At 41.5% G+C, this 24,034-nt stretch overlaps 1 protein-coding gene across 1 annotated transcript; it reads left to right on the forward strand.

Annotated features, from left to right (window-relative positions):
* Positions 1-10,302: 10,302 nt before the first annotated feature.
* Positions 10,303-18,926, forward strand: si:ch73-206p6.1 (phospholipid scramblase 1). Its single transcript, XM_061713118.1, has 7 exons — positions 10,303-10,395; positions 11,373-11,462; positions 13,640-13,682; positions 13,771-13,991; positions 15,606-15,767; positions 16,283-16,444; positions 16,977-18,926. The coding sequence occupies exons 2-7, from the start codon at positions 11,394-11,396 to the stop codon at positions 17,004-17,006; spliced, it is 687 nt and encodes a 228-aa protein (XP_061569102.1). The 5' UTR covers positions 10,303-10,395; positions 11,373-11,393; the 3' UTR covers positions 17,007-18,926.
* Positions 18,927-24,034: the final 5,108 nt, after the last annotated feature.

Genomic DNA, 24,034 nt, shown 5'->3' on the forward strand with positions numbered 1-24,034 from the left:
AGGTTTTTTTTCCCCTCGACACCTGCATGAAAGTTATTTATACAGGAACGACTGTGATTTCTTTTTTCATTGATTCGTCATTGAAGACGTAATTAAAAGGATTTATTTAAAGGGATACTGTTTTACTCTCATTTTATCAACGGGATTCTCAGCAGAGATGAAACCTGGCGTTCATCAGCTTCGAAAATTATTTTGTGGAGCTTTTGTACGCTAATTATAAAATGAATGGGGAAAACATTTATTTGGTGGAGATTGGGATACAAATGCAGGCTGCATTGCAGAGAGCCAGCATGGAAAAAGACATTAACACTCTACACGTGTGGACATGTGTGTGTGTGTGTGTGTTTCAGAGAAGGCCTGCACTAAAATACTCAGCTGGGAGCATCCAGTCGGTGACCCCTGGCTTTCCAACTGTGTGGAGAGAACTTTCACCGTGCAAACATATGTGTGTTTGCGTGTGTGAAAGTGGAAGAGGGCTGTGTGTTTGCAGGACAGAGGGAGCGAGACAGAATGACAGCGAACAGAGGAGCATTGTGCAGCGCTGAGGCTCCTCGGGTCCTCCCCGAGCACCTTGTCAACATGCTCACGGTGAGCAGCCTGAGGAGAAGTCCTGAACCGCACTGGCCTTTGCACTTTGTACTGACACTGACACACACAGGGCAGCATGGCCGCCTCGCTGTGTACGTCTGGCCCGGCCAGGTTCAACGTGCTCCCTAAGCTGTTAGGAAACAACGCTCTCACTGTACTCCTGGAGATGTTCCTCATCATGTAGCTCTCACCTCATTTATTAGACTTTTTTTCTCTCTAAGAAACAGAGAATTCAATTATTTTTGTTGCATTTAACATGAAATCTGCTAAATATGTTCTAAATTTTCTAAATAATTTGCAGTAAAGTGTGTGAAAAAAATGTAAAACTGCATTTACAGGTGCAAATTATAAATAGCAGTTATTTTAGGTGAAATATTTCAAGGCATTTTTTTAAACATTTTTTATACCATAAAAATGCAAAAAGATTATAATTTGCAGAATGATCCCTAACGGTTTATATGAAGAAAAGAAACCTTAAATACACCAACAACACTCATCACTAACCAGAAGGGTTTTCAAAGAGTTTTAAAAAAAGGAAGGGTTAAAAAAAAATGATAAAAGCAGCATTTGCAAAACAATTTCTTCCCCCCTCTGCCATTTCAACCAAATCTGAAAATAAAAGCATCTCCCATTTTTCCCTTTATCAGTCTCAGCATGTCGGTGTTTTCCTCAATCAAGTTTTACGGGGTGCCAGCAGGAGCCTGCGTCCACAGGGACTCTCTGGAGAAGAGGTGAGTACCAGGTGCTGAGTACCCTCTCATGCTATTACCACCACACCGTCACGGCTCTCTGTCCCATTTTACCTTGCCTCCCCCCTTCCCCCAACCCAGAGACAACGGGATGGCATCACAACAGATGCACGTTCTGCAGATCTGTCTAATTTCAGCTTGTTTCATGGTCTTTGGGGTTTCCTTTTTTAGTTTTGTAAAGAATCCTGCGCAGCCCCAAAGCAGAGGACTCATTTTGTGCAGGCAACTTACAAAAACTAAAATGGAGAGCTTTTTTTTTTTGGAGGGGGGAAGTGAAGGGAATAATGTTGGGTTGCAAGGAACCCAACAACTTTCTAGCCAAACATGGACTCTGAGCGCCCTCTAGACTTCACGAGTGGAAGCGCAGAGCGATTCTCTGCTCCAGAGTCCTCCCACTCCCGCGCCTGGACTTGTCTGGGAGCCAGGACGTGGGCCAGCTCTCCAGAATTTTAACAAAAACCATGAGAAGGGAGGCTGCCTTTAAAGACTTCATCAACTGTGACCAACCGCCGTCAGCAGTAACCCGTGTTATACAGGCCGCGGTTATGACACCCTTAAAGGGCTGCCCGTGAGGAGGCAGGCGACAGGGAGGGGGGATGCAAGAGGAAGAGGGCCTCAGAAGTTACCCACTTTCCCTTGAACCGCAGCCGCACAACCTCCGCAGGAGGTGGACAGAGCCAGCTTTGAAAAATAACACCTCTGTGATCCCCCCGTGCTCGGGGATGGATCATGGTCTGCAGATGGCTCTGGATTCTCTGTCGGGATGAAATAGGGAAGCGAGTGAGAGGCAGAGAGCAGAGGGAGAGACTGAACGCTTTATGACTGCACCTCTTTGTTTTTCAGAGGTCTGGGGGTCACCTCAAAAAAATAGATTTATGTGTAATTAACCTATTGTCCTTCAGGCTGACAATTCCATATCTTTAAAAAAAAGCCCATTCACATGACAACCATGACAATAAACACGGGCTGCAACAACCATCATATTTAAAGCTTGCACATGGCCAACTGATGGACTTGAAGGGAAGACTAAGACGCTGACGTTATCCTTATTTCATATTAATTATTGGCCAAGCACGTTCCGAGGGGGAGAAAAAAATGAGCTGAATTTCTAAGCCTGGACACTGAAATGGTTTTTAGCTGCAGCTCAGTCAAGTCAGCGGGTCACCAAGACCGCTGGCACTTTCCAGCGTCCCAGCATGCTCCCTCCATCGCTCCAGGCCTCCGTAAAGGTGATCGAATGGGTCTCTTGCCTTTATCTACGCCCTCTTTGGAGGACCTCATTTTCACCTTATATCTTGCATGGATCATTTCAAGCTCCAGCACCAGGATGAGGGCAGAAATCCAAGCCATAAAAAAACAAGAAAAAGCCTAACAATTTTCAGTAATTTTGAAACTCTAGACTTGACGTGGATCTCATCTTGATAGGGTCGCTGCGAGGAATTTTCGTGTTGTTACTATGTTACAGTATTGACACAAGAACTGTGCTCACAAAGTCAGCAGGACCGCTCGTCTGGGGGAGAAGACAGAAACCTCGCGGAGGGCTTGCGTCGCCTCCAAACAGCTGTGGTGTTCCTTTTGTGTTATTTGGAGAGCCTGTTGCCCCTGCTCTATTCAGGGCTTTCACACCAGTCTCACTCACTTCTCACTCCATGGGTTCCTCCTCACAGTTCATAAATTAAGCAGAGGAGAAGCCTGGAATAAAAAGAAAAAAAAAAAGTAAAAGTAAAAAGGTCAACGAGGGGCCTTATTTCACTTCAATTTCAAATGCAAAAAGAATCAAAGTTTCCAGTTAGATGAGAAAACCTGCTCTTAGCTGGACACGTCCGTGGATTTGGGAGTCAAGTCGGAGCATCAGCGCTCAGCCACTTGGGACTAAGCTGCTGTTGACACTATATGCTATTTTAATGAGTGTTAGCAGTTAATGTGGTCACAACTCGCGGCTCAGAGGTGCTGCGAGGCTGGGCAAACGCGTGAGACAGACAGCGCAGGTGGGGGATGGGGGATTGCAATATGGTTATGGTGATAAGTACCAGGATCACCGATACGGCCTCTCCTGTCAAAACAAAGACTGCTCCAAGTGGATGACGCCAGCATACTTCATTTCACCTTCATGTGTTTATGAAACTAATTCCTATTTTTTCGAGACAGATTTTTTTTTTTTTTGAGATGGACGTGATATTCGGTAAGGTTGTCGTACTCAACCCAGCATTTCATACTGTGACAATGACTTAATGACATGAATGGGAGAAATATTGCACAGTTCAGTGAGTCACACTGCACGCCATTATCCCTTTGTGGCAAGAAGAGATCAAAATTATGAAATATGCGACACATGTGGGATCTATTCAACGGTATCACAAAACTCCCATTGAAAAACAGTTAAATGGCCTCGCATGAGGCTGCGTACGGAACCATATGGACGCCTCCACATCTCCTCATTTCATACATGTTTCTTTTGACATCAATAATGCCTCGGTATCCAGTGGCGTTTGGATCGCATCCAAAACAATTATAAAGTTGCCGTGGAAACTGAGGTCCTGTGCCAGGGCGAGGCATACTGTCTCCGCTCAGATAACCACATGGAAAGTCACAGCAAACAAAGCACTTGACAGGGGTGCAGAAATGAGAGAAATGAAGAGAGGGAGGGAGGCTAAGGGATGGGCAAACATGACAAAAGCACTGTTCTTGGACATGAAAATACATATATTCTTGCATAATGGTGTAAATTACAGACATCTATGATGAGAAAGATGCTTTTATAAGACTATTTCCTACAAAATCACCAGAAAAAAGGGTGAGGATGGGCATTAGGTTGAGGCAGGTAACAATACGTGTATTTTTGCTTTCCTGAGTGAACATTATCACGGCAAACTAATACAAGGCCCCCCTTCAATGACACGTGCAATTTTTTTTCGCAATATAAGGACCGGAGTAATGTATTGTAACCTTATGCTAACCTAATGAACAAGCGGATGAAAGCGGTGTAATGGAAGCGTTTTTACATTCATCTTTGGGCTCCTCATTATGCGCTGAGTCTGACAACCTCGTTAGGAGTGCACGAAAGATTACCCAAGCGGATAAAGAGCACTACCTGGATACAAAAGGAAGAAAAGGAACACAAACACACAGAAGAGATGCAAAACAGGTAGGGACGTCAAGATCAAAGACCAGACTATTGGCGCACACACATGCACACACACTCACATTCTTACCCCTGGTGGGAGTAACTAGGCTCTGGGAGTCAAAAGACAATCTGACTGACTTTCAAAGACCCCTGACTGTCCGGTCTGTTTATTCAGATGACAGCGGCGGATGCCACCATTTCAAAGTCACTGCTTTTTTTTTTTTCCTTCTTTACTTTGTTTTCATCACACTGATGAAGACCATACGTCCTTCTGCTGACGGGAAAAACTCTTGGTGCTGCCAATTGCTTTATTCCACTTGTGATTCTGTGAACATTTTCATCAAACACACAAATAACATGTTAAAAAAGACATTTATGACTTCTTTAAACCAGTTTACATTTTTGCAGGAGACTGCATTACTGGCTTCCTAAGCTCTACCAGGGTGCTATAAGCGATTGCCATGAAGTGAATCAATTAAAAGACGCCTTTTGGTGCTTGAAGTGTCAGCAGATCTGGGTGCGATTTGTTCTCATTAGCGTTTCTTGGAGAAATCAGTCGCGCTTGAGGAAATCAGGTAATTTGTATCCGCAAATAAGGATACGGGACCAGACAACATCATGTCATTTGTAACATGGTAGCAAGTGCATTTGTGTGTACATATATGTGTGTGCACATGTGTGTTCCTATATTCCCTTTTACCTTGAAGAGGCAAAATCAGCATTAGTCTTAGTAATGGCAATGAAGCCGGGCATCATTAGCTCAACACTGCTCTCCGATGGATGCAAAGTATAGTAACACGTGGAAGAGTCACTCGCCTGGGGTTGTTTGTTGAGGTTTTTTGTATTAAAGCTGAAATGAATCCTGTCCTAATAATTGCAACAACTTTAATGATAATTTACCGTGCCATTTTAAAGTTTCTGAGACTATTATCCGGCCGTGCAGCACATGCTGAACACATAGGTCATTATTACTTCTGTTAGATGGTTGTATTTTATTTTACGTGATTAAAAGTTTCGTTCTAGATAGGGCTTCTCAGATTCTTCTGCACTCACAAGCAGAATATTAAACATCACAAGCAATTTGAAAGCCATTTCTGGTTCATTATACAGCTTGATGTACCGGAGATATATAAAGCCTGGAGTCCACAAACTGAGAATGGAGGTCCAGTGATTTCGCAGGCAGGTCTGGTCTTTATTTGAAATTAATATTCATATATTCAGATTGTTTTAACGTTCTGTTTTTACAGAAACGATACAAGTATTGTCTTGCTAAAATAAGCACTAAAATAGATATTGTAAAAAATTGCCAGATGCTGATCCAGAAATTGTTTATATCATAAAATGTATCTCTACAGATGTACATGTTTGTGAATTTTCCCACTTAGTCTTGTGAAAAAAAGCAGGTTAAGGTCTCCCATATGGGTTGATGGAGTATGGCGGTTGGATACCCCCCCCCCCCCCCAGTAGAAGTTCTCTTCTTTTTATTTTTGCATTCGTTTTATTTTATTTTTTAAGAGGGAAAAGAATGATACATTGATGGATTGATTGATAAAGATTGAATTAACATTGCAGTGATTTCTCATATGTGCTGTATGTAAATTGTCATTTAATGGCAACTTTGACATTGCAAAAAAAGAATAGAAAAGTGAATAGAAAAAGTTTTTTTTTAATTTAACTAAAATTATTTATTATATTTTGCAAAACAAAGATAAATGCTATAAAGGTCAATTGAATGCAATTGACTCCCTGAAGTCTACGTAAAGGTGGGGTAAGGGATTTCCTGATGTCACATCTGCTGGTGTTTATAGGAGGACATTTAGCTCCTCCCTCCCCATATCTGCAGTGCTCCCCAAGAAAACATAAACCCTCCCAAGCGTCTTCTCCCACTCCCAGTGACCAAGTAGTATAAAGCCTCCAGCTGGAGCAATGTTTATGTATTCGGGGGGTGGCATCCTGCCCCCCCACTCAGTTTGTATCCACGGATACAAACTTATACAGGTCTGTATATGAATACAGGGGTTCTGTTGAGATATAACAGATATATCCTATTCATCAAAATGTCCTACCTTGGTTTAACACGCAGGCATGGTCAAATTTGTCAAAATACATCACTGCAAATATTCCTGCGTATGAAAGCGGCCTACCTCGGTACTTCGTTAATAAAGAGGCAGCAAAAGGTAAATTGGTCTACATGTGGTAAGGTTTTGGTTGGTCTCCAATTAAAAGTATAGTCTGTAATGTTGGAGAGCTAGCAAGATTTGAAAGTGGCACCTCCTTTAAGCCCCGCCCCCTCCTCCCCCTCCCGCCAGCGCTCCGTCCAAAGGCACGCCCCCACAAACTTTGGGGAACGCGCATTTGCAGGAGTCGAGTTTTCCAGGACATTTTGGAAAGCACATTTTCAACAAAACTACCCCATGTCTCATTCACCTGTAAGCGAGGCTGGTTTTAGGGGGGGGCAGGGGTGGGCTGTGCCCACCCAAACGTGCATCCTGCCCACCCTATCAAAGTTATGGGGATCCTTTATTTTTTTATAAATATAAAAAAATATCACAGAATATCTGTACCGTCTCTGATTGGGTGGGCACTGCACATCATTTTTAGACACAACAATGAACGCATACCGCAAAAGTTGTGTCTCGGCAGAGGGACCCGACGTCCCAGTGAAATGAGCAGAGCAGAACAGAGAAGTGTTCAGAACAGCACACAGAGCACACACTGAAGGCTGATTTATGGTTCCGCGTTACACCAACGCAGAATGTTGCGTGTCGGTCTGTGGCAGACCCCCAGTAGCGGACAACCTGCGCCGCAGAATCGCACTTTGGCTTTCTTTTTTTAGCCTTTTTAGCAGGGCGAGCCGTTACAAGTAACGCTGGAGGTATTTTTGGCTGTGTTTTCTCGTTTTCTGCGCCATTCTTTAGCAAACCTGACTCGAGTGTGTGAAGTTTTCCGGCAAGATTTTCGACGTGACGAGTGCGCGCATGGGACAGAGGGGGGCGTGGGCAGGACTTAAAATGAAGGCATCTGATTGGTTTCCCCCCCTGCCAATCCTCTGGTCCTCTGACCAATCCGTGCCATTCGGAGCGCAAAAAACAGATTGGTCAGAGTTTTTACAGGATTAAAGCTGTCAGAGAGGTCAGATTTTTTTCTTTCCTTTTTCTGAACACATTATTCACTGGCTACTCTCAGGATGGAAGGACCATTTCACTCAGTATAACAATAAATGTTTTTGAATACGATTACAGACTATACCTTTAACCCAGGTTCCTTAGGTTCATGCGAAGTAATTTATGACACAGCACATCCCCCCTTTCCATCTTTTCTGATGTAAAAAACCTTCTTTCAAAATCTTTTATTCTTTGTAATCAGAGTGCGAAATACGGGGGGGGTTGCGCGAAGAAAGCCTGTCTGCACTCCTGTTTGTGGACCTCGACGGACCTCCTCTGGACAAATTCGACCCGGTTCCATTTGTCAGAAGCTGGATTAAAGCAGGACATCGCCTCTCTTCTTACTGGAATGGAAACCAGGACGGAAAGCACAAAAAGTCGAAAAAAACAAAAAAAGAAAAAACTGGGTTTGTATGTGTATGTATGTCTATGCGTATGTATGCGTATATATGTATATATATTAAATATAGTAACAATGCACACATATATGCCTTAGGTTTTTACCAGCATGGTATTAACCATTAATATGCGTGCAGACAAGGTAAAAAAAAAAAAAAAAAGAAAAGGCACATTTGGTCTATTTTAAAGGAGCTTGAGGCTCCTTTTAAGAAATGAGACTCTCTAGCGCCACCCTTCACCACGACGGCCGTTGGGGGTACTGCAGCCAACAGTGAAGCCAGCACGGGAGAATGGGGAGAACGCACATGCAGCGTCATGTGACGTCACATCCGCAGCCCAGCGCGGGAAATTCGGGACCGAATTGCAGCACATTTTGCAGCACACAGCCTGTTCAAGGCAAAGGAGAGATACGGTAGAGGGCTCATTCTTTTGGGTTTGGAACGCTTCATCTGACATTATTACTAGAAAACTTAAAACGTTTACGAATTTTTTTCATAAATCTTGCCTCAATCCTGCCTCAAGCTCCTTTAGAGGCCAGCCTGCTTAATATGGCCTGAACCCACATGAGAGCTAATGTTTTTTTTTTATTTTTGTTATTATTATTTTGCGTTATGGCCTGTTATGAGTGTGATTTATGTGTAAGCTGCGTGAACCCACCTGTTGAGAGCCATCATATTTTTTTTAAATTTTGCGTGATGACCTGTTATGAGTGGAATTTGTGAATGTGATCACATGTTTTAACACAGCTGCAGCTGTGTTGAAAAATAATTTCCTGGATGGTTACATAAAGTTAAATAATCAGTCATCATTGTGCAGGCTGAGGATCTGTTTAAGTGCACTGATTGCGCATCTCCGATAGTGGCATTTGTTGTTATTACTGTTATTTGAATGCACAATTAATTTTCATTGTATTTTTTTTATTTATCTAAAAAAATACATTAGCCTATTTTATTTGTTTATTCGTTTCTGCAATGCACTGGCCGTGCGCCAGTGTCTTGTCTGGTATTTATTCATTAAGTGCACCAGTGTGGTGCCAATTAATTATTTTAATTATCAGATTTAATTTGTAAATAACATTCTGCATCGTAATGCACAATTTTGCCTCCTGTTAGTAAAACAACATGCATCTAAAATGGTTAAAAGTGTGCGTGTATTTGTCATAGGCTATAGTAGGCTGATTGTATTGGTTTATTGTATAGGGCCACACTGTTTAAAAAACAAAAAACAAAAAAAAAATATGGATGGGTATTTCGCACATCATGTCTGTCTGTCTTTAAGTATACCTTTAAACTCTTTCAGCATTTAATGCATTAAAAAAAATGTTTTCATGTAAAGCGTTCTGAAATGTTTTGTACCATGTGAAATGTACCAGGCAAATAAACTTACCAGGCGTTGCCCTGCCTTGTTTTGCCTTGTTTTTCCTTGCCTATCCTTGCCTTGCCTTGCCTTGCCCTGCTTTGCCTTGCCTATCCTTGCCTTGCCTTGCCTTGCCTTGTTTGGCCTTGCCTTGCCCTGCTTTGCCTTGCCCCGCCCTGCTTTGCCTTGCTTTGCCTCTGCATGAAAGAGGATCAAATTCACTCTGAACATTTTAACTTTAATCAGAAGGCTCTTTTTCATTACTGGGTAACATTAATGGCTGCAGATGTTTTTTATTCATTTATTTTTATTTTGTATAAATGGGTTTTGCTTTAAAATCATCTGCAAGTACCACTGTACATTGTGGTAAGAAAAGGCTGAAAATAAAGTGCGAGTGTTCACTAAAGATAATCTAAACTAGTGTCAAGACATAACCATAAATTTAGTTTAAAATCTTATTACTTTTCACATGGCTGTCATGAATTTTGTTCATACATATACACACACACACACACACATATATATATATATATATATATATATATATATATATATATATATATATATATATATATATATATATATATATATATATAAGATAAGATATTAAATAAGGCTTGCTTCATGAAAGTTTTAATAAATTATGAGCAATTTGGTTTGTGTCTGATGTGTATTATACTGTTGGTAATTTAAATTTATGGATGCTATTTTAACTTAACATGATGCAAATGTGTCTGTGTATTTTTAGGCTAGATACAAAAGAAGAGAGTTAATAGTCAATGAAACAACTGACACTTAGTGGTAGTGTGACGTTTTCTATCATAAACAGTTCTAGTACAGGCTGTCAGCTTCTGTTGTGCTCAGAGCTATGATACTATGCTGTTATTGGTCCATAAATATAGGAAGTACAATGACGTCGACCAATGAGACGAGAGGTTTATTCCGTAGGTCTGTTCCCACCCTGAGTGGCCTGTTATTTTTATTTTTATTTTTTTAGGCAGCAGGTGTAACCTCGGTGAGTATTTCTGATTGAGATGTCGCATCTATTTGTCTTATTTAGTCACATCTTTGTGTGATTATGTGCAGATAGAACATGATGTTTATACCGTAGTTCGTCGGGTTTCACGACTCTTGGAATAAAGAAGTGCCGCTGGTGAAGCGCTCACGGCCAGTAAACATATGCAAGGTGGTCAGCCATCGAGCTGCACTCGTGTTGGCCGAAATAACTGGAGACGACCGATGTTACTTGGGTGGGTTTTAAGCCAAGGGTTTATGCTTAAATCAGAGCACTAAGAGGATTTCTCCCGGCGGAGTCTGCGCGTCACTTGCAGAAGATACAACAGAATATCTGTGTCGCCCACTTGCCCGCATAACTTCCCCCTGGGTGTGGACTTGCAGGCTGCCACTTCGTAGTTTGTTAAAACAATTATTACACACTTTCCATGTACATATCTTAGGCGAAACCGGCTCACCGCGTGGTTATGTTAAAAAAAATATATGCATACATATAGGATATATATTTTCAGAAAGACGCTATATATATATATATATATATATATATATATATATATATATATATATATATATATATATATATATATATATATATATATATATATATATATATATATATATATATATATATATATATAATAAAATAAGGCTTACTTCATGAAAGAGCCATAAATTAAATAAATTATGAGCAATTTGGTTTGTGTCTGATGTGTATTATAGGCTACTATACTGTTGGTCATTTAAATGTATGAATGCTATTTTATGCTATTTTAACTTAACATGATGCAAATGTGTGTGTGTATTTTTAGGCTAGATACAAAAGAAGAGAGTTAAAAGTCAATAGGCTGTATATTTTCAGAAAGACACACAATGACAGCTGTCCATCTGCCGCGGTGAATCTGCATCTGTCATGACTGTGACCTGAATAGGCACAAGATGGCGCCAGTTTTCTTTCTCTAAAAGTCTGCTCATCAACAGGTGTCACGTCATTCTGACGTCATGAACATGTACGCTGTGCCCAGTCCGGGAATACCAGGCTGCCCGCCAGGGCTGGAGTACCTGACACAGGTAAATCACTCAGTTTTACATTCATTATTTTCTATTTAATATTTAATGTAAGTGACAGGATTGTATCAATTATTAAAACAGTCTGAATTGTAACTGGTAAGTTAATATCATCATATGACTTGTTGTGCCCCCCTCTTCCCACATGTTATGGTAAAAGAAGGGAAATTTACTATGGTTATAAAGACCATAGATTTATATGGACGTATTGCTGAAGTACATGCTCAACACTCATACTACAAATAAATGCCATACTACACTGATGCTCCAATCAGAATGCAACTCACATGCCAATGTAACACCACATGTTATCATCATTTCCATCATATATGGCCTGTCTTGAGGACTACATGCAAAACTATTACAGCATATGACTAAACAATCAAACAGGCCTACTGAATGAGCTGATGTGAAGGTAGGGAACAGCACACTCACTCAAACGCAATTCTTTTTATTTTATTAATATGATTATTATTTTCAAGTATTTTTATTGTGTCATTGGTTACTTCTGTACCTGTTTGCTCCTCCTCCAGCAAATATATAGGGAAAATAACAAACTATGACATATATGGTCCAGTTAGTCATTTGATTTGGTGTCCCCTCATTGGCTGGTGGCGCTCACCCGCTTCAGTATATGGATAATCCGGCCTAGATAAATAATATACATAATACCATAGTGAATGTAGGTGTACAGTTTATTTTAAGGTGAACATACTGATTAATTTAGTTTTTTTGAAGCAGTGATTTATTTCTTTTAAATTACATGACCGATTCTTCAAATTATATACGGTGATCAGGCATAACATTACGCCAACTGACTGGTCATGTGAGTAAACATTCCTCATCTTGTTGTAAAACAGTGTTCTATTGGGCAAAACTGTATCCTGGCATTCACATGGTGGTTATTTCAGTACTTCCTCCTACCTACAAAATGTTTTTAGAGCAGCCTCACTCCTCGACATGGCAACATCATTATTCTACAGTAGCCGCCTCCTTCAGCAGGTTAGCAGTTTACCCCTGAACTCATTCTTTTTAGGAAAAAAAAACATAGCAAAGTGTCTGAGTTGTTTATTTGTTCTCTAAACTCCCCACATACTGAGTGGACTGAACCTGAAAACATCTCTGGAAAGCAATCCCCATCTACAGAGGCCTCAGCCCACAAAGCTGAGCGCTCAAAGGCTCTGCTGCCAACATGGCAGCACCACAGTTCTGCTGTAGCTGACAAATCCAAAAGTTTTAGTTTGTTTGGATTTAAATCGCACAGGTGGGACTGTTTAATACGTGTCTACTGGTCCGGCTTGCTCGGAGTGACACACCTTCTGATACTTAGTTAGAAAAACAGACCTGTAAACTCTATGGTTATGCATGCTTTCCATCCATAGACCTCATAAAAGTGGTGGTACCAGTACTGTCAGCTTTTCCTCTCACTGTAGCACAGTCAGTTCATAGATGCAGGGACTTTCATAAAAAAGGTCTGCTGGTGTGTTTGTACACCTCAGTCCAGCTAGATGAGTATGTGACTATGAAGAAGTGACCCCGCTGCTGTGTTCATCCCCTGAACTACACTGCAGAACCCACCCCTTCCCCTTACAGGGGACCTATTATGAAAAACACGTTTTTTCTTGCTGTAACATATATAAAGTGGTCTCCCCTCAGCCTGCCAACTCAGAGAAGGAGGAAAGCAACCAAATTCTGCAGTGTCTGTACAGCCGCCCGGATGAGCCATCCAGTATGATGTAGCTTCTACGAGCCGTTCAGATTCTGCTCCCGTTGTTACGTAACCAAAATGCAATTTGCATCGGTTGGCCTCCGATGCGTGAAACCACGCCCACAACTAACTCTGGCCGGAACAACAACAACAACTCCGCCGGCCGGAGCTTCGGCCATTTTTTCGTAGCGGTGTATCGCGTCATTCAGGCAGCCAATCAGCACAGTGCCTCATTATCATAGCCCCGCCCACTCAGAATCCCGCATAGATAATGAGGTTAGAGACTGGGATGAGAAAGACATGGCTCAGAGGCTGAATTTTTAATTTATTTAGAAAAAACAATCAAAAGCTTGTTTTTAAGACATTCAAGGCCTGTTTAAAAAAGGTATTAGATGCCATAATAGGTCCCCTTTAACTGCTGCATTCAAGGAATGCGATCAGTAACGTGAATCCCATGTATGTGCTCTTCTAGGTGGACCAGCTACTCATCAAGCAGAAGGTGGAGCTCGTTGAAGGTACATTATGCAAACAGGTGCACTTTGAGAGGAGCGAGTATGTTTTGCAGCGACAGTCTCTGATGACGTATTCTCTCCATCCGCACAGCCCTGGTCGGTTTCGAGAGCAACAATAAGTACGAGGTGCGAAACGTCATGGGCCAGAACGTGTTCTACGCCGTGGAGGAGAACGACTGCCTGAGCCGACAGTGCTGCGGTCCCCTGCGCTCCTTCAACATCCACATCCTGGACAACTTCGGCCAGGAGGTCATCTCCATCACCAGGCCGCTCAAGTGCATGTCCTGCTTCTTCCCCTGTTGCCTACAAGAGGTGGGCACTCAACTCAACTCAACTTTATTTATAAAGCACTTTAAAACAACCACAGCTGAAACAAGGTGCTGTACACAAATACATAAAACAACACAGGAACATAAGACAATTTACAAGAAATACCTACTAAAATAATTGTTTATTGTTTTTAAAACTAATTAAAAACAATAACTAAGAACAAACCATAAAAAACACTAAAACAGGAGCAGAGTCTCATGCAGTGTTGAAAGCCAAGGAATAAAAACAGGTTTTAAGACGAGTTTTAAAAATGGACAGTGAGGAGGCTTGTCTAATGTTTAATGGAAGCTCGTTCCATAATTTTGGAGCGGCAACAGAAAAAGCTCTATCTCCTCTGAGCTTCCACTTTGACCTCGGTACCTCCGGGAGCAGCAGATCAGCTGACCTGAGGCGTCGAGCAGGAGCGGGGGGGGGGAGGAGAGGTAAAGCGGCGCCAGACCATTTAAAGATTTAAAAACAAATTAAAGCTGCAAGCAGCGATGAATGGGCCCTCGCGTGTGCAATTTTCACCAATAAAGGTCAAGGACTCAAAACCGAGTCCGATGACACCATGACTCTCTATGTCAAACCAATCAAAGGTTATGGCAGATAGTAGGAACTATCAAATGTGGACCAATCAGATGAAGGGGGGTGCGCTTTTTGGCGTGAGAAAAGTAATGCGCATTGTCGCAGGATCAAGACGCACATTTTGATGTATAACACACCTGGTTGCATGTTACGGTTCGGGCGAAGAAGCGGCCGAAGAAATGGTAGAAATTGCGCCAAAATTACACGATTAATTCAAAATGGCCGACTTACTGTTTTGTTTCGGCCATGGCGCCAAGAGACTTTTCTTTAAGTTGCGACATGATACAGGTGTGTACCGATTTTCGTGCATGTACGTCAAACCGTATCGTGGGGCTTGAGGCACGAAGTTTTCAAGGGGGCGCTGTTGAGCCATTTTGCCACGCCCATTATTGCAAACCATTAAATATAAAATTTTTCGCCAGGCCTGGCTTGCGTGCAAAATTTGGTGACTTTTGGGCGACGTTTAAGGGGGCAAAAAGGCCCTCATTTTTAAAAATAAAAACGAGGAAAAAAAAAAAAGTGCTCGGGCCCTAATAAAAGAATCTTAAAATGGACTCTAAAACTCACAGGCATCCAGTGGAGGGAGGCTAGGATGGGAGTTATGTGCTCCCTATTACGTACTCTAGTTAAGAGGCGAGCGGTTGCGTTTTGCACCAACTGGAGACGTGTAAATGGAGGACAGACTGACTCCAAAATAAAGTGCATTACAGTAATCCAGCCGAGATGTGATGAAGGCATGGATTACTGTTTCAAAGTGCTGTTGTGCAAGGAAGGACTCACCACAGCACTAATTTGCCGATCTAGTTTAAAATCACTGTCCATCTTAAAACCCAAGTTTGTGACTGTAGGCTTTAAATAATCTGCCACAATGCCCAAGTCAACAGGGAGGGGTTTACAAGGGCCACTGGGACCACACAGGGCACAATCCCGTTTACATCCTTGGGTTGTTTACTCTTTGCATATTACAGTTTTCTAAGATTCTTTACTCGTATGAATAGAAATGAGATCCTTCTGTGATGCTTCCCTCAGCTGGAGGTGCAGGCTCCCCCCGGCAACACAGTGGGCTACGTGATACAGCAGTGGCACCCGTTCTCTCCTAAATTTATCATCGCAAATGAGCACAACGAGCCTGTGCTGAGGATCCACGGGCCTTTCTGCGGATGGAGCTGCCTTCCAGATGTTGACTTCGAGGTGGGTTTACTTCAACACCCAAATCCATTAAATCTGTGAAAACATGACATGGTAACGTTCTTCCCCTGGCGACGAGCTTTTCAGAAAGGGTCCTCCTCGTGCGCTGAAGGGAGAAGTATGTTTCCAATCAGCGGGCTGCAGCTTGGACGGAGCCGCTGCACAAGACATGCCGTTGTTTGGTGCGGCGTGGACACCGTCCAACGGCTCACATAGTTTTATTTGACCGAACCGCGAGGAGGATTTGGGTCAATAATGTTCGACCTTTTTACGAGCCTCAGAGGAGGTGGGGGCGGGAGAGGTGGGGATGAAGCATTATATTACCATCATGGTTCCCGCGTACGCTCTTTGAAGTCATTACAGGCACACAGCACTCAAATTACTGGACCAATAAGCAAAAGCGATGGAAATAAGAAGTGGTCCATGTTCGCCTGCCAAAAGAAAACAAGTCACTTTAAAGTGTGATGATGATTCTCAGGCAGCGCCGTCATTTTCCTCATTTGCACTCCTTTCTTCAGATTTTGACAGTGGATGAAGTCAGTAAGATCGGGAAGATCAGTAAGCAGTGGTCGGGACTGCTGCGGGAGGCGTTCACCGACTCGGACAACTTCGGGATCCAGTTTCCCATGGACCTGGACGTGAGGATGAAGGCTGTGATGATCGGGGCCTGCTTTCTCATTGTAAGTGTGACGTTTGAAACATTAGTTACATGTTCATAACACAACAAAATGAAACATACAGTATATATATATATATATCTGTGACGTGATGACCTAAAATGTTTAGACTCTGTAAATGAGTAGCTGAAGGATTCAAACACTGCAATTTGGGCCTAACTGTCAGCATGGTGCGGCAGCTGGAGGCGCTGTAGCCTCATTTGACCCTGATCTCATGGGGAGTGTGTTTCTTGTCAGGGGCAGTCGGAAATTTCATGTACTTGCCAATTAAATTACCACTTGGCCTTTATTTAGTGGGAAATGGAGCCTAAGATTATCCCAGTCACCGCAAGTGGAAACCATCTTGTCATAGCTACTTTTATAATGGCATGAGATCGGCTGGCTAAAAGTCAATTCCTAGAAATGTTTTTAATGTCTGTTTTTTTTTTTTTTTCCGTCGCTTTGTCATAGTTTCTTTTCCTCAGAGGATACGGTTTGGTGTCGAATCAGGATCTTTTCTGTTAACTCTTTCTCCCTCGTGTGTGTTTTGATACAGGATTTCATGTTCTTTGAGGCGACCAACTAGAAGACGAGCTGCATTTCCACGCAACATTCCCGGAGGAACAAGGCCGCAAAGCCATGATGATCAGTCCAAAAAGCCCTGAGATCGAACAACCATCACACGGTCGGATAGTTTAAACAGAGTGCAAATATGTATCCAAACCTTATAATAATGCATGAACAATGATGTAGAAGGTTTGATTTAGTCGTAGCTGCTCAGGTCGGTGGTAAAGTTGTTACTGGGTTGTAAGTGCACAATACACAGTATTTTCTTTCTTTCTTTCTTTATATTTATTTATTTATTCAAAACAACAATTGTGTTAATTTAATGAAAACAATGTTTTCTCGTCTGAGCCAGTTCCTAAATTATTAGCAGGAATGAAAACATCTATATGCAAGTGAATAAAAAGGGAAAATATGTTTTATTGTAGATGGTTTGCAAAGGGGGCGTGTCCTCAGTAGTTGATTATATAGAGATATAAATTTATATGAACGATAATGTTTGTAACTATATTGTATAACTAAGTTGAACTGAAAAGTTCATGCAATGTAGTAATTATTAACCCCACATCTCAATCCCCTCTTTGATAGATGTACATCTTGATCAGTTTAATACGGTGGCAGTCAGGATCAATGTGTGCACTGCCTCGTGCATCTGCTTGGGTGTCTGTGCTGTGACTAAAGCCGTATGTTTAACTTATTTTATCGTTTTTTTGGATGCAAACTATATTTTTATTGCTGAAGTAATTTGACCTTGTACATGTGTTTGTTATGTTTTAATCCTTTTTCAGTAGATGTTGCTGCAGAGCTTGATGTCATCTCAGCCTTGTCCACAAGAGGGAGCTAAATATTTACTTATTATCAGTTCATAGTCCAACTGAACAGTCTCGATGTCTGCTTAGGCCATATTGTTGTATTCAGATCGTGTCTGATGGCATTTTATACTTTTGGATAAACTCAGGTTGAAAATACATGGCATTATAGGGTTCACTACTGCTGCTTCTGGGTATAACACATCTGATCTGATACTACAAATCTGAATTTTAGTCTTCTGGAGAGCGTTTTGTACATGAAATGTGACATTACAGATGTGACATTTCTGCATCCATCTAAATTAAAGAAAGGTGGCACACTGGGATTCAAAGTAAATTAGGATTTCAAGTATGATCACAGTTTCCATCTAAGCCATTGTCCACCGTATGGCCTGCAGAGTAACTAGGATTGATGTTGTAAAAGAAAAGTGATTTATGAGCGTAAATGCCAGTAAGTGTTTTATTAGCAGTGACGTAATTGCGTTTTTTTTCTATTTATTTGTTCTCTGTTACTCTGCAAACCTAGAAAAAAAGTTCATCTTAGGACATTTTCTAACATATGAACTCCTAAAAGCCTGAAGAGTTTTATTTTTGTAAAAATGTCTTCATACTGCCAGTTGCTTGTGCAAACGAGATCTTTCGTTTCAACAGTGATTCATTCTGCCTTCAGTGTACTGACACTTGTTTGCAAATTACCTTAAGTGGATTTATCTTCTTGAATGAGCAGAATTTTTTTTTTTTAACCCTTGACTTTGACACTGACAATATGCTCAAGTTCTTGTTGGGAATTTTTTCTTCTTCTTTTATGCCTGTTGGTTTTTTTATGGCATATTGTAATGAAACTACTCAGTTTTACTTCTTTTTTTGTCAGTAGCCTGATCATATGGCACATTTTCACTTGTTAGTATCCAGTACAGGATGTTAATATGCTCCTTTGTTGTGTTTAAAAGCCAAAAATTAAAATCAGAATGTGATATGATGCTGGTTTTGTTATTTCCAGTCAGACACAGCTCTTAATCTTCTACTTTTGCACTAATGCTGTGAATGATCTTTTCAGTCAAGCAATTAAATGGAAACTCAGCTTAGCTTAAACTGTGCTAATAGTCCATGGAAAAACTGAAATAAAAAATCTAAATGGCCTTGTGTGAATTCATTTAAGGTATGTATGCGTTTATTTCACTAGTGGGTGGCTGTGTAAAAGCACTTGGCCTTGTTTGTTACTCATTTAACTTTACAAGCTGCTGCTACAATCTTTAACTTTATTTTCCAAAGCCGTTTTCTCAGAGTGCACAGCCTGTTAAAACCTGGACTCTCGGTAATAGAAGTTAAGCTGCTCTCACTGAAAACACAGTTTGTATTGAAACATGTTTTATTTCTTTGAAGGAAAAGGATGATAATGCCTCGCGGTTGCCTGCCAATGAATATTTGTGCACAAGCTGTTCCAGTCTGGGAAACACTTTCACCGGGAAGGCTTAGGGAACACCAACCAGTGAGGCAAACATTGGAGGCCTTGCCTTTTATATTTCATGGGGCCACACTGACTCACACATTCAGACACGTTGGCCGCGTTTTGGGACAGATTGTGGAACATGTGAGACAAGACACCAAGTTGGGAGCTTTTCTTTTTTAAAGCTGTGGTTGGAAAACTGCAGTCGTGAAAAGATGAGACCGGACACAAGTGAGACGGATGTTTTATTCCGTCTTCTGATGACGAGAGCATTTTAATGGCAATGACACGGCTGCAGGGGGACGGCACCGCAATGTTTGGCTGCTCAGTTAGTTGACGGGTCAAATCTTTGTCTTGGCCCAAAACACTCAACGACAAGTTTTAGGCTTTTATTGTGAAACAATGAGACGATTCAGCGTTAAAATTGCAGTCGACAAACCAAAAGATGACGTGACCGAAGCTATAACTGTCTATTCAGTCTACACTTGCTGTCTTCTTGTTTTAAATGATTATGAACTCTGCCCATATATGGACATGACGAAGGAGGACAAACATCATGAGGAAAAATTAATACGTACTTTTTTGACCTCATGGTTTTTGTGTAAAAACTACTATTGGTATGAGGGAAACACAATCTCTGATGACCTACTGTATATCCTTTTTTAAAAAGACAAAAATTAAACTAAAGAGAAAATCATGTGGGCAATACCAAGTAGCACCATAATTCAGGAGCTTGTAGATCCACTTTTAGCAGCCGTGAGTTTTAGTAGTTGTTTAACAGTTTCTCGTATCACTGTGAAAGAATTGCGTTTTCAAGGTTGCTTAAGTTCATTGGTGTTTATTTGCGTATGAACGGCTTTCTTTTCTCCGCAGCATTTCAGTTGGGTTGAAATCTTTGGCAAGATGTTAACTAGACCATTGCAACACTTTCTGTTATTAATTATTGAGTCATTCTGACGTACAGTAGATTTTCCAGTGTGTTTCAGTTCATTGTCCTCATTGACCTCATTGGTTAAACTTATAGTAAACCACATATTTTTACATAACTAGGGATGTGGTTTAAGAGTGACACCTATATTGCAGTTTACAGTATGATGTCATAGCCTACAGTCATTTGTCACCACTTTAGCTTCTTTTGGTGAACTTCAGGGTTAGGGTGAGGGGATAAAGCTGTAAATAAAGAGGAGAGACAGCGTAGTCATCCTTATTAACAAAAACATGGCTTGTGTATTTGTAAATGTACAGCAAGCACGAGCACGACCGTACCCACAATGCAGTAGGTACGTCCACACTGGAATCTTAAACACCGCAACATGTAACCGCTCTTAAATCTAAGAAAATGTTTTGAATGCAGAAAGAGACCATCAACATCACTTTTTGTAATTGTGTTTCAGACATTTATTTATCTTTCATTTTTAAATATCAGACCCCCTTTTTGGCACAGCCCCTTTCTAGTTGTCTGAGCTCAGGCCCGGCGCAGATTAAAACAATCCTTTATCTGTTTTCTGTTGGGTTTTTTTCCACGCCATTTCTGGTTGGGATTTTTTCTGGTGATGTCTGCAGTGGGTGGCTGCTGACATCACCCGGCTGCTGGTGAACTCTCACCTCCGCACAGCTCGCCGCCAGCTCATATTTCCCTCAGCGCCCCCGTGAGCTTCCAGTCAGGCCAGAAACAGCTGTAGCTAAGTCGCTTTCCCCTAATTCATTTTCTTAATGGACTTCACAGACTTCCAGAGAAAATCACGCTTGCCAGGGACGCACTGCGAGAGAACACACTTTTCTAGATTTACCACAGCTGTGCTGTCAGAGGATACGTTACAGAGCAGCACTCCACATCTGGTGTGATTTAAACATCCGCAGTGAACCGATGTCACCATGTCAGTGCAGTGACTTGATGTCGGAGATAACACAGACTGGGATAAAACACTGATTCCCGGCCAGGATATATGGGATTGTGTTGGATCTAACGTCCCGCTTCACAGGCTTTGGGAGTAATTAAAAAGAAGTTAAGGCTTTGCATCTCATAAACGGTGTAATCTCTTTGTTTTGTGGTTATTTAAATTTGTCACGCTTGGTCACACAAGCGTGAGACGCAAACAAACAAACAGCAGCAACTTTAACGCGCTAACCCGAGCGGGTGGAGCACAAACGTCAGCTGGGACGGTTCGATGCCATATCTCATACCTTGTTTTTGCACCGGTGACAGTTGACCAAGTCATGATGGGAGGTTGTTGCATTGCACAACACTTTGATTCATGCGGAAAGACCTTGTGATGGGTTTTTAATTACACAAAGAAGATTCATGAGAACTAAAGATGTAAAAGAGCAGACTAGTTGCTATTGTCATGAAGGGTTGACCGCACGTGGATCCCAACAGCATCACACGTTTAGTGGAATTTCTGGTATCTGGGTTTTAAAACCACACCGACAAACAAGTGGCTGAAGCAACAACTGTACAAATACAGCCTGGGAAAACAGCTCAGCGGCTGGAAGAGCGCAGTTTTCCATCACAAGGGGTTGGTTAACGACTTTCACTCCCATATGTCAAATAGAAAGTCAATATTTAGAAGCTTTTTACCACCTTCAGTGTTCATAAACAAACAAAGTGCATGAGTAAATTTTGTAGGAGACATGTTTGTCACTTTACTTTTCCCCATTGCCCTTTTAGCTGGGACAGTATGGCATCAATACAGCACCGTATACAGTATACTGTAAATTGTTATAACAGTTTTTTATGTATTTGTATATATATATATATATATATATATATATATATATATATATATATATATAAATAAATGAAGACAGAGCACGATGAAAGGATATCAATCAGGGCTGCAAATTAGAGGTTATGCAGCAGCAACTCTCAGGCAGGTGGTTCCCTGGCAACAGCCTATTGGACCTATGCCAAGTGCCGATACCAGCACGGCAGAATCCTCTGAATCACAGGCACATCACTGGTAAAAGCAGCATGTTCCTACAGTTTCCACGTACAAACAAGGCTTGTCTCTTCTCCTTTTAACCCCCTGTTACAACCTCTCAAGGTGTTACAGGGCTGCGATACAGACGTCCTGTTGATCCACCATGGTGTTGTGCAAAAACGCACATGTGCACACCCAACGGGGGCAGAATATCAGCAAAGATGTCTCTTTTTTATGAATTGAGTCTTCGTTAAATGTCACACGAACTGCAGCGAACTGGAACATAATGGATATCGATTATAATGTTTTGTCTCTGTTGGGGTAGCAACAGCCGATGATTTAAAAACAAACAAAAGAAGAAGAATTGTAGAATTGATGAAAAGGGTTGGCAACATCTCGTTCTGGAGCCAATTATGCAAAGAAGATGCTCTGTAGAACAAATAAACATGAAGGACAACATTCTGCATCATTTTCACAATACGATGATTTAACAGCAGTCAGAGGCTTCTTCAGATCTGCTGCAAAACAGACCACGAAAAGAGATCCTTCCTGCCCACACCTACATCCAAATACAAATACTGACACTTGATTCCATGTATGATATCTCTTTGAGGATTCATGAAATATATCAAATTAAACAGAATTTGTGCTGTATAGATAAACTAAACTAAAGTGAACAGTCTTCCTTTATGAAGCCCAGTTTTTTTGAAGGAAAAGGTGTTTATTAATCATTTATGCATCTGGCTTCTGGGCCTGAACGCAGCAGAGCACGACTGGACAAACAGAAACATAATGCAGTTTATCGGCTACAAAAGTGTATCCGGCAACATTATGCAGAACCAGGACTAACAAACTGTTGGCGAGCAGCCAGGCGACTACACGTTTCAAATAAATGATTCTTTGTTTGGGAACAACATGTACCGTTCATTTTATTCATCAGTGAAACACGGTTGTAAAGTTGGTCAATACACATTTCTTTGCAGTTCTGTTAAAAATAAACGGAGGGGAAAAAGGTTTGGGGTGGTGAATCTTCGTTTTAAAAAGTTTTAGGATTTAGCAACACTAAGCTAACTAACACAAAGCTTTTAAAGGGGACATATTATGAAAAACACGTTTTTTCTTGTTTTAACATATATAAAGTGGTCTCCCCTCACCCTGCCAGCACAGGGGAGACAAAATACCATGAATTTCTGCAAGGTCTGGACCCCCGCCTTACAGAATCCCCCAGTGTCACGTGATTTTTTTTGAGCCGATGAGAATCTGCGCCTAGGGTGACGTCACCCGAGGCGCAGAGGTTCGGCCTCCGCTGCTGAAACCACGCCCACAACCAGCTCTCTCGAGCGTCCGCCATTGTTCAGAAGCGGTGGCTGTTTGAACAGCGAGGGAGAGTAGAAATTAGATTTTGCATCGACATTTACCCTCATAAAAGGATCAGTTCCCACAGCACGGACCCGGTAACTGCACACGAGTCAGCGGTAAGTTCCTTTTTTTTAATGTTATTTATATTTGTATGATCTTTGCATGGGCTAAGTATTTAGCTTAGCTCCGGAGCCTCGGCGCCGCATACGGAGCTGCCGGAGCTGCTCACGGACCGGCCCGTCGAGGAGCCCCGGGCTCGGCGCGCTATTAGTACCGTAATACATTTTTCTTCTGTGGTTTCAGATCTTTCAAGCACCTGGAGCTGTTCACATTCAGAAGACGCGCGGTCCTTCCTTGAGCCAGCAATAGTGCATAAATTTTATTTATATATTTTAACAATAAAGTTGCCATTTGTGAAAATTCAGTGTTGTGGTTTCTTTACAGTTTACATGATTCATTTGTCTTGTAACATAAGTGAAATGATGAAATGATGAGGAATCGGAGTAAATAACCG

This window comes from Cololabis saira, chromosome 22, assembly GCF_033807715.1.
Source record: "Cololabis saira isolate AMF1-May2022 chromosome 22, fColSai1.1, whole genome shotgun sequence".
Taxonomy (NCBI): Eukaryota; Metazoa; Chordata; class Actinopteri; order Beloniformes; family Belonidae; genus Cololabis; species Cololabis saira.

What these genes read in the sequence shown, in the direction of transcription:
- si:ch73-206p6.1 (XM_061713118.1), top strand. Translation starts at nt 11,394, where the DNA reads ATGAACATGTACGCTGTGCCCAGTCCGGGAATACCAGGCTGCCCGCCA. An exon ending in GAAGGTGGAGCTCGTTGAAG is followed by an intron (nt 13,683 to 13,770) that starts GTACATTATGCA and finishes CCATCCGCACAG; the next exon opens with CCCTGGTCGGTTTCGAGAGC. An exon ending in TCGGGGCCTGCTTTCTCATT is followed by an intron (nt 16,445 to 16,976) that starts GTAAGTGTGACG and finishes GTTTTGATACAG; the next exon opens with GATTTCATGTTCTTTGAGGC.